Genomic DNA, 11409 nt, shown 5'->3' with positions numbered 1-11409 from the left:
CAACATATTTGATATTGAGCTTGTTCAAAAAGTGGGTGTAAATTATCAAATTTCCTGTCCTAACGAAGTGACATTAGATAGTGGGATTACCAGTGCGCTATAAGTTACAAACAGTTCTTGGATTAACATTCATTTATTGATCGAGTAAGTATTCAGTTTTGATAATACTTTTCGAAATAAATAAAATAATGACAAGTTGATTGTCGGTGTATAACAGAATATTTTTGTTTTTATATTATCTAAATGCCAGTTTTTTTGTCAAGAATGGTAAAATTCCGTTTGTCACTGGCTATTTTTTTTTCGAATGAAATCATGGATAACCTTGAAGGTTGTTTTTAGGTAGTAAGAAAAATAAATTTCGACAACTTCATTTCCAGATGGAACATAATAAAAAATAATATCTATATTTTTCTTTGAAGCGCCACATTAAACATTTATAATCATACGTCAAATTCTAACTTCTTTCTGCATAACTAGATAGTCTTTGAAATTATATTCCTAACCGAATTATAAACAAATTGGATTCGACAAAAGTTTTTTTTTGAAATATGTGTTTCCGGTAATCATCTTCGATAAACAACAACTCTCTGAAGTATAAATTGTACGAGATAAAAATTAACGAGGTCTTAGCTCTAAACGTACGATTTCTAGCACTTTAACACGTAGCTAAGGTTTCAAACTTTGCAAGGTAATCTTATTTTTTTACGTTGACAGGATTCTTAGAACTTGGTTTCTTGGAGATCTGTTGCCTTTCTTCATAGTTCTGTTGGAGTGGCTGACGAGAACTGTCCAAAGAAGTGAGAAATTTTGAATCTTCTAAATGTTTCATTGCAGCGAGTCAATTTTCAAGTATAAGTTATTTATAGTTCACGCCTTGATTTAATTTACGTGAATGTGTTTGATGTAAACAAATGTGCTTACATACCATATCAAGTAGTCCTTTTTTAATAAATGTTATCGTGGTACAAATTAGTTATATAGTACAGATTACCGATTGCAAATAAGAATTGTTTGATGAAGGGTCTACTTTCAGACTTTATGGCATGTGTTCAGTCTGATAAGATGAATTATTTCGTTCCTACAAGCACCTACTTCTATTTCTCCTCGAAAATCGGAGTCTATCCCTTGAATTGCAAACTCCGTACTTTCCGCGGCTGGATTTCAACATTGAAATAACATCGACATCTATCGGGTGGATGCTTAATTAACAACCAAGGAAACAGGCGGTTTTCAACATCCCCTAACAAGGATCCTTTGAATTGTTTGTATTTCTACAAAAGAGGAACAGTTTTTATGGATTTGGGCGTCGTTGTTGGAAGAGAATCTCTTGTACGAACGATTTGAGTTAAAAAATATTTTGAATTCAGTTTATTATTTAAAAAGATTTGAAGTGTTTGCTGAGATTTTCTCATAAAATCAACTCGATAGTCACACTGCATACTGTATTAAAATTAAATGTAGCAAAATATAACAAATTGTCAAACGATAGATGACAGAGATTTTGAAAAACGTCAAAACGAATCAAATAGATTTGAGCTCAAGCATAAAAAAGCTAAAAAAAAATTGTTACGAATAATCATTCGATGAATCAATCAATCAACAGAAAAAAACTGAATTCACTGAGCTGATGGGCTCGGGTCTTAAGAACACTTCGAAAAATGCGGTTGCAGTAATCTAACTTTTTTGAACTTGTAAACCGAAATGAACTACAAACGGAGGTTCTTAATTACAATTTGTTCTATTTTGTTATATACCAACATTCAAGTATCCTGTGATGAACGATTTCCCTATTATTTCGCTCCTAATTTGATTGAGCCGAAATTTTGCATGCACATTTGGTTTGGAATTGCTTACTATTTTGTGGCCAAGACGGCCAACTAGTTACTTTCAATGCACTTCCACGATATAGATATTAAATGAAAGGGTTTGTTGAAAAGAATACGAAAAATAAAATGATGTCATATGAATCCAACATGGCGAACCGCCCAAGATGGCGAATGAATTTATTTCCAAATGTAAATATTGAAATATAACTTGAGTAATAGTGTCCCTTTTTGGGGCAGAGTGAAACTGCAGGTAGAGAATATGGCGTTTTGCAGCGGTGAGCAGTATATCTGGTTTCGATGCGTCGCGATGCGACGGCGCTCTATTTTAATATTGAACGGTTCCTTCGGCTGCCAGTTGGCAGACTTTTCAGTCTCCTCTAGTTCTACTATTCATAAATCCACTTGAAATGTTGTTCAATAAACTCATTTCGACAATAATGAAAACTGTTCGCAAATGTCCGTGGATCAGAAGATAGCAACGAAAAATTTGGTAAATATTTTTCAAAGATATTTTTGAATTCCTTAAGTATATATAGTGCCAAGTGTCACATATTTACATCAAGTTAAAATTCAATAAGAATTTCTTTGTGGAATGTGCATGTATACACGAATCTCAAAAAAGTAATTTCAAAGGAATATTATGTATGCTCCTAGGGTATGACTTTCTCAATTATATAATTTCAACCCACCATAAGATTTTGTCGTTATAGGCAATGATCTCTAAAGAAGCCATATAATTCAATCCTTGAATATAAATATAGACTGTTACCTTCAAATTCTCTGAAGCTCGATCGATTTTCATGAAAGTTTCAATTTGAAGTCTTCTCACCCTCAACTTCAATAGTGGCATATGTCCGACACATGAAAAATAAAAAATACCCAACTACACTTCGACGGTCGAATAGACCCACTCACTTTGGACATAACCTAACCTAACACTTCTTCCGAGTTCTCGAACATGATTCACGATGTATTTCAACATTTTTCCTTAAAAACGCCCCCTTGCCTAAATTAATAAAAAAAAAAATAACCAACAATACTTATGTAAAAATACAATATACCTACCTACATGAAAATTTCATTTATTTTGAAACTATAATGGGTAGGATTATTGTCCGTTTTTATGAACTTCCATCAGGGTACACTTAATAAATATAGTGAGAAGAGTAATAATCCCAAAGCCTAAGAAAAGAGGATGGCAGGAATCTCTGAATCCTCTTGCTATAATTCCCAGAGCTATCTTTTATAGATTGAGTATTATATGTGCATTACAGAAGTTTCATTACATCAGCTGTCTGTGAAACAATTCAAAGTTAGAGGATCTAAGAACTTGTGAATCAACCATGTTCTATGATCACCGAATGAAGAAAGTCGAAATAGATATTTTTTTTTGCTAAGATCTCTAAATGAAGTGCCCAGCTGACTCTGTCGTCACCTTGGGTTAGAGGTGATAAGAATATTTTGATTTTTCTCCAAATTCACTTTGAGCCTATTGCTCATGACTCTAATTTAGCTATTTTTATGGTTGATTGAAAAAAACACTTCATTGTGGGATTTCCAAAAATCAGTTTACAAAACCGCAACACGTATTTCGCTATGCAATACCTTCTTTAGGCGTGTTGCACGTGTTACGTTTTCCTAAAACTGTTTAGTGAAAATATCACAATGAATTGTTTCTTGAAAATCCAAAAACACATCGTATTTGTTTTTAAGTAGTTCAAACCCAATAACTACTGCCTTAAGCGAGGTGAGTGTCATCTCCCAATTTTTTTAATGAGAATGTTGGTCGAATCGATTTCCTATCGATTGCTGCTTGAATTTTGAAAATCTTTCCATTCATTTAGAAGATATGAAGCTTCAAAACGTCAACGATGCGTTTTTTAAAAAAATGCAAAATACTGTATCAATCAAATCGATGTCATAAATGTTGGTCGCCAATCTAGAAACATACAATAGTATAGATTTTCTTCAAACTGTTGTACTACTATTGGTTGTTTCGAAAGTTTTATCCGTTTTTATGGATATACCATTCTTTCATATCGAGCATATGAAAATGCTTCTAGTGAAAATCTCACAATGAAGTTATTGACTTGAATGAGAAAGTAGTATCATCAGCAGAAATTTTAATAATAATAATCGGCTTCATTCATCGAATAATTACAAGTTAAACAAAAATGGAACATTCGATGAAAGACGAAGTTCAGCTTGTGCTGTTTTTCAACTTAACCCGTGGGTAAAAATATGGTCGTAGAGTAAAAGACCAAACATGGACACTTCATACGAAATTTTACTAATTTTGTTCAACATTTCTATATTTTGAGCCAACAAAGCTCACTGAGATAGGACATGAAAAATTCTAAAGATAGATATCTGATATCTAATGGTACGGTATGGTGCTGTTATTGAAGAAAAATTCCTTGACCTGGAGGGAATGCGTACCGAGAGCGTTACGAAAAGTGTGATCGGGCGAGGCGAACGGAAGTTGAGAGGGAGGTATAAGTTAATGAAGATAGAAAGAGAGTTACATTTCGTATATTACTGTAGGGGAAAGAGAGAGAGAGAGGTATGAGCACACATTTACGGTCAAGTAGACTCTGAAGAATAAGGAGAAAACTATCAAACGTTGTCACTAATTTTAGCAGGAGGAGGTAAACTTTCTACAAGATAAATTAGAACTACAAATGAGTAATAAGTGAAATAAGCCTACCACAAGACATGGAAAAATAATCGATGCAGTTTTCTCCAGATATCTTTCTAATTTTCATTCTGAAACATATGTATCTTATTTCTCATACCATAAGCCTATTGGCTCTGTCTTACAGCTAACTACAGTAACTATTGAATCATGTTATTTTTCAATGAAAACCAATAATAAATTCAATTATTTGTAGAAAATTAATATATGTATAATACATGCATATATAAACAATATACAAGCATATAGATGGAGCTAAAGTAGCTTTACTTCAGTGGTGTGGTCTAAAACACACTCGCTTTTTTATATAAACTTTTAACACACTGTATGGATTGAAACTAGTAATTGGAATCAACTCACATCGTATCATGATGACACCAATTCAAAAAATATGTTTGTCAAGAAGTATTTCTAATTCGTAGTATAGAAAAAAATATTTTTATGTCAACATTGAAAACAATCAAGTTGAATGTTTCTTATCGATATTTTTTTCATTTTCAGAAGAATTTTCAATGGAATGGAAGTCAATGAAACCAAACTGAAGATACCATATGCATTTTGGATTTTGCTACTATGTGGGGCAATGCTATTTTACGCTGATGTCTTCCAGATTCAGTTGTACCCACCCAATGAAATATTATTGAGGAACAACAACTCAAACAAAAATTATCTCGCCGGTTTCGTCATAAATACACCTGGATGTAGAATACCAGATATGAATCCATTTAGTGATGGAGTGAAGAAATATATAAAAGAACCAACCCCATCGAATTGTAACAATGGAATTCCACCTCTATTTGAATCGAATGATACATCACTTTATTTACTGAATTCTTCTCTGGCATCCTACAATATAATCGATGTAAATGATTTGAAATGCTGTTACAGGACAATTTGGAGAAAAGAACCGAAAGAAGGTGAATATGATAATAAAATGGAATACAGTACCAATTGTTATGATTTCAGCGAAAGTGTCGATATCCGGGAAGAGTTCGTTAAAGTTATTTGCGTGCATGATAACAGAACCATATACAAAGATATGTTTTCCTTCGTCCCAGTGAAACATTTCTCGAAGGGGACAGTAGATGACACTGGCCTCATGAATATTCTTGTGATTGGGCTGGACAGCGTTTCTAGACTGAACCTGCATAGACAAATGCCCAAAACTGTGGATTACCTGAAGCAAATTGGGGTTGTAGAGATGCTGGGTTATAACAAAGTAGGGGATAATACCTTTCCGAATTTGATTCCAGTGTTAACAGGAATGTCTGAAGAAGAACTCACGAAAAGTTGTTGGCCTTCCTCCAAACATTATTTCGATAATTGTTCCTTCGTATGGAAGGAATACAAAAAGAAAAATTATGTAACTGTTTACGGAGAAGATTCCTCATGGATGGGCTTATTTAATTATCAACGAAGAGGTTTTCGTAAGCAGACCGTGGATTACGCTTATAACTATTTCAACAGATGGAGTGAGAATGAAATCGGAAATTCTCATGAAATCAACGTGGAAGAATGTGAAGGTGGTAGACTGATTTACATTGATTTACTTGAATACGTCAAAAAAATTCAAAGAACCATGGAGAGAAATAAGCTCCCTTACTTTGGATTCTTTTGGAGCTCGAGTTTATCACATGATTACTTGAATAAGCCCAAGTTGGGCGATGAAGCCTACAAAACATTTTTCAAAACCATCAAAGAAGAGGGATACCTGAAAAATACTCTGTTGATTTTCATGAGCGACCATGGCATAAGATGGGGCGGAATTCGACAAACTTTCCAGGGAATGATGGAAGAAAGACTGCCATTCGTAATGATGGTGTTGCCGGACGGGTTCGAAAATCAATATCAGAGAGCATACCACAATTTGAAGAGGAATACAAGACGACTCACCTCTCCATTTGATTTACATGAAACACTGGTAGATCTGATCAATCCGTCTGATATGAAGGATGAATACTTGGAAGGAGTCGATCAATCCAGAGGTGTTAGCTTTTTCAGGCAGATAAGTAAAGACCGGACTTGTGAAGATGTCGGAATTTCGAGTCATTGGTGTACGTGTCAGCAGAGTGTCGAAATCGAAAACAACGCTAGCGTCGTTATCGAGTCGGCCTTGTTTGCAGTGGACGACATGAACAATCGGTTGAAGGGTTACGCACAATGTGCCACGTTAACCCTCGACGCAGTACTGAACACAAGATTGATGACACACGGAAGCGCAATAAGGGGCAAGAATAAAATTCAAGATTATATAATAACTTTGAGGACGTTACCAGGCGAGGGAATATTTGAAGTTACCGTTAGAAAACTGGAAAAGCTGAAAAAGTTTGCCGTCATGGGAACTGTGAGCAGGCTGAATCTGTATGGAAAACAGAGTTCCTGCATAACCGACTTCCATCTCAAGCTTTATTGTTACTGTAAAAGTTTAGTTGGGGCATGAATGTAAATATTACAAGATTAATCATATCTCATATTTCGGCTGTGTCACACCTCTGAGAAGCTTATCGTGAATTCGTTTTAGTTTTGATCGTTATGTTGAGGTGTAATATAGTAATATATTTACTAGTGAACTGATATCTAGAAAAATGGTTTGTTTTGTAGAGAACGTGTAAAATAATTTCATATTTTCATAAAAAACAAATATACGTATACAGAAAAACATAAGATATATTTTTCCACAACCAGCAGGTACTGAATATTTGAGTACTGATCTAATTTGGACTTGTAACATTGATTGAATTGACCGATATTTTATGAAAATTCACAAATTATTCAATGAAGGAAAGTTTTTGGCTTTCTACTACTCCATCTTGATATATTGTGTAGGAATCCTGTGAATGATATCTGATTCAATTCCATAACGAATGTTTGGAATACTGAGTGGAGAAAAGTTTTTTTTTGTATAATTTAGTGCTCATATTAAAAAATTATTTGTTTCGAAAGATATTTTTCTTTCTTGTAATTGAATGTTTATATGAAAGTAGCTGTTTCAGAAGGGCTTTTTTTCTAGGTTCTGTCTGAAAGTTACTTCTTTGCATGATCTACACATCTATGTATAGAATTAATTCTTTTGACATTGATTGCATTCTACATTTTTTTGTATTAAGATGGGGTAGTGGAAAACCACAAACTTTCTTTCCCAAAAATTAATTACTCCAAAAAATATAACCCTTTCAATTTATCAAATGAATACTTCATTTTTAGATATTTATTTACTAACCAGGTTTACAAGACGTATATCATTCTTCAGACAGGTCTTTGATATAAACAATTTGTATTGAATTGTCAATCTTTAGCTAGAACAATTTCGACTTCTAAAGACTATCGTGCGAGAGAGGAAGAGAGTTCATCGGCGAAAAAAAAATGTCCTTCAATTCAAAAATATATCTCACTAAGAGTACATACATCTATTCGTAGATATTGAAGTCAAAAAGCATCATAATGTTGAGGAAATATTCAGAGTAGCAGATAAATGAATTTATTCATTGAAGGATTTGCTTAATACTGTGGGTATTGAATTTATATTATTGAAAACTGTCCACTCAAAGTAAGGAATTCCATCACTAGTATAGTGTTTTTAGACATCCAGATAAAGAGCTGTTTTCTCTCGCATTAGGTTGTAGAACTTTTTCAACTTCCTTCTAATAATGGAGGTCTGACTGCATAGAAGTTGTCTCATGGAGACATTTCAGTTGTTGAGATAGATACTTGTCATGCACAGTTTGGAACTTTTGGTGTAGTAATGAATATTACTGGAGTTCTCTTCCAACACCAAACAGTTATTTTTAACATCTCAGTGTTTCAATCACCATGGTATCATCTTCAAAACAATTGAGACACAGGTATCTAGCAGAAGTATCTATAGAATGAATAAGGACAACATTGTATGTAGATTTAGTTCATTCCCGTAATATTCAAGCTCGATCAAGCCACACAGGTTGAAATGCAATGATATACAGCAAGAATTCAACACTTGATAACCTGTCGTCATTAATTAAGAATATTTACGAGATGACTTCTGATACAGCTGTGAGAATGACTGTTTTGTGGAACTTTTTTTTTACCTTTAAAATCCATCTTTATATTTTCTATTTGCTGTTATAATAAACTTTTTGTTTTTATTATTTTGGTATCGATATAAATAGCTGTAAGATTGTATTAATCAAAGAGTAATTTGCAGGCCACAACACCAGATCTATTTCAACTGTTGACGATACTGGACCACCCTCAGAGTTGCTCTATATAAAAGCGAGAAGAATTATTAAGAATACCAATCAAATGAACGTTTACTTTTAGACTTTATAATTTAGAGATGATTATTCATTTTCATCATACAAAATACTAGATTGAGAAAAATCGTGCATGCTTTCATCGTAAAGATTTTCAGGCACACTTTCATCTATATCACCTACGAACGTAGGAAATGGAAGCGGTTTCGTAGGCTTTCGTAGTGGTAACTTGGTGTCATAAATGTAAACGATAGAATTCGTCTCTCCAGGAATATGCTGTCCTCCAACATAAATTATATTGTACTTTGTATTTATTCTCAATATTTTCTGACCTCGGTTGATTCGATATCTGTTGCCCATGTGACCCGGCATCTTTGTTCCTGGCCAAACACGCCCTTTTTCTCCTCCTCCGCCAATATTACCTCCTCTTCGATGAGTTTTTGTGACCCCGTGTGAAGCTGGCATGCCTTTGAAACCGTGTCGTTTCATGACGCCTTGAAAACCGCGATCAATTCTAAAAAAATTATATCAATATAACTGAATACATTCATCATCAATATTACGTTTTTCCTCTCACGTCCACCACATTTCCGACCTGAAAATGCATGGCATTTATGAGGGTGCCTAATGGTAAAGCTGCATCAGGGCTCACGAAAAATCTTGCCAGAACTTTCTTTGGGATCACACCAGAGTCTCTAAAAAGGCCACAGTATTCTTTTGTAAACTGAGATGGGTCTCCAGGATCAGCTCCTATGAGTAAACATCCCTTCTTATTATAAACTTTCTCAATTCTTTTTCTCGGTGGATCATATTGCTCTGGAGGATAATATCGAATGACATGGTTATCCAAAACCTAAAAATGATTTATATACCTATGCAAAATGTAGCATTGGTTCATAGAAATCCTTCATTGCCCTGTAAATGTGGCTATATTGTTCAGTCACAAAACACTTTACAGACAAGTCACTCAACTAGCGACACTTAAATGTTGAAGGGTAAAGTTTCTAGAGTCTATATTCTGTGTTGGAGGTTTTCAATGTCATTTTTCCAATAATTTAACAGAATGTTGTACTAACATTTTAACCAAACTAGTTTCATTTTACCATGTTCACGTCCACTCAATGAAATATTCAATTATACTATAATCACCTCAAGATTGTTGAAAGTTTATGGTTCTTGTACTGCTGAGCGTCACTTCTGTAAGATGTTCTGTGGTTCAGAATCTAAAAATACTAAGAAATACTTACTTGAAGTAGGGTAGTGGAAGTTATTTTACCATCTTTCATCCACATAGGATAACTTCCAAGCTTCCTTGCAATTACTCCAGTTCTTTGAAGTCTTGGAGTCCAAATGATATTTGTTGAAATATCTTTTTGGGATACTGACTCATTGTTGTACTTATCCTCAATAACTTCTTTAATGAAGCTTTCATTCTCTGGAGTGACGAGTTCTTCTCTTTCCTTTTGAAAATGAAATTATAAATAGTGAATTAAGAAAAACCACAAGCTAAATGAAATGTTCGGAAGTTTGCTCAGATAGGTATAATTTAGTCAACTAATCAGTCACTTAAATTTTGGGCATATGACTTTAGAATGGTGCAAGAATTCTCACAAAAAGCTAAATGAATATTTTGAAGACGAAGAAGTAAGCGAGTTGAAAGAAGAATTTTACTAACTGCTATCTGTTTCTTGACGAACCAAGTAGGATTTCTCAGTCTCGGTTTAGGATTTAATTTTGTTCTTCCACGAATTTGGTTGTAACAGGATAACCTAAGGAAAATACTACAATAATTTCAACATCAGAAAATTAGACTGACTTGTCACCTCAAGGTCAGAAATGCATCTTCTAAAGATTTTATACTAGCTGCATTTACGACATATTTAACTTTTGCTAAAACAAGGGACATAATTGAAAATATTTTAAAATGCAACTTTATACTTCCTCTCCTCCACAAGTTAACATAACCTCATACTTTTGTACAGGGTTGCCATTCGATATTTTGGTAAAGAATTCAATGACTTCATAACTTCTGTGAGTGGAAATGCTCCATATTGTTTTTATATCTTTATATATTTATAAATAAAAGTCGTGTTAGTTACAACATTTATAACTCAAGTGTGGCTGGACCAATTTTTAAGATTTTTGTGTTTCTAGATTTGTCGTGAATAGGAAATTGAATTTATTGGAGCCTCTGGAGACACCATACATTTTGTTTTATGAGAGAGAGGACATTGTTGGATCAAGATCTTCAGATGATGTGGTGCTGCAGGTTTTTCCGGGTTTTCCTGCAGCTGAAAAAGCAAATGCGCCACTGGAATCAATGAAGTCGCCCCGGAGCGCCAATTAATTTTTATTGTTGTATTTATTTTATTTTTAATGTCATATATATAATATATATCAAAATATATTTCATCAATAAAAATGATAATAAAAGAGGCAAAACATTAGTGATAACAGTGACGTGTTAAAATAAAACGCAACTGACAGTTCATTTGTTTAAATAAAACGCAATTGACAGGTCACGTAATGTGACGATATAATTATTAACGATGCCGCGACCAGAAGATCTGAGTTTTCCCGACAAAACCGTAATGCAATTAGGATTCCCAATTAGCAAATTAGCACTTATGGAAATGCAACTAATATTTGTCGATTACCT

At 33.9% G+C, this 11409-nt stretch overlaps 2 protein-coding genes across 4 annotated transcripts; one reads left to right on the top strand and one right to left on the bottom strand.

Annotated features, from left to right (window-relative positions):
- Window positions 1-8: 8 nt before the first annotated feature.
- LOC111509955 (uncharacterized) lies at window positions 9-7107 on the top strand. 3 transcript variants are annotated; one of them, XM_023165815.2, is made up of 3 exons: window positions 2157-2316; window positions 5023-5438; window positions 5488-7107. In XM_023165815.2, exons 2-3 carry the CDS (start codon window positions 5398-5400, stop codon window positions 6959-6961), a joined length of 1515 nt encoding a protein of 504 aa, XP_023021583.2. In that variant the 5' UTR covers window positions 2157-2316; window positions 5023-5397; the 3' UTR covers window positions 6962-7107. The 3 variants fall into 3 exon arrangements, with proteins under 3 accessions (XP_074030805.1, XP_023021583.2, XP_023021582.2); XM_074174704.1 differs by lacking the exon at window positions 2157-2316 and adding an exon at window positions 9-144 and having other exon boundaries at window positions 5023-7107; XM_023165814.2 differs by having other exon boundaries at window positions 5023-7107.
- Window positions 7108-8800: 1693 nt separating this feature from the next.
- Window positions 8801-10734, bottom strand: mRpL3 (mitochondrial ribosomal protein L3). Its single transcript, XM_023165816.2, has 5 exons — window positions 10574-10734; window positions 10426-10519; window positions 9998-10210; window positions 9314-9603; window positions 8801-9264 (listed from the first exon to the last, which is right to left on the bottom strand). Exons 1-5 carry the CDS (start codon window positions 10654-10656, stop codon window positions 8838-8840), a joined length of 1107 nt encoding a protein of 368 aa, XP_023021584.2. The 5' UTR covers window positions 10657-10734; the 3' UTR covers window positions 8801-8837.
- Window positions 10735-11409: the final 675 nt, after the last annotated feature.

The sequence above is a fragment of the Leptinotarsa decemlineata genome, unplaced genomic scaffold (assembly GCF_025532065.1).
Source record: "Leptinotarsa decemlineata unplaced genomic scaffold, Ldec_3_MD MMD2_tig00000882_RagTag_RagTag, whole genome shotgun sequence".
Taxonomy (NCBI): Eukaryota; Metazoa; Arthropoda; class Insecta; order Coleoptera; family Chrysomelidae; genus Leptinotarsa; species Leptinotarsa decemlineata.
This window is presented reverse-complemented; position numbering and strand designations above follow the sequence as displayed.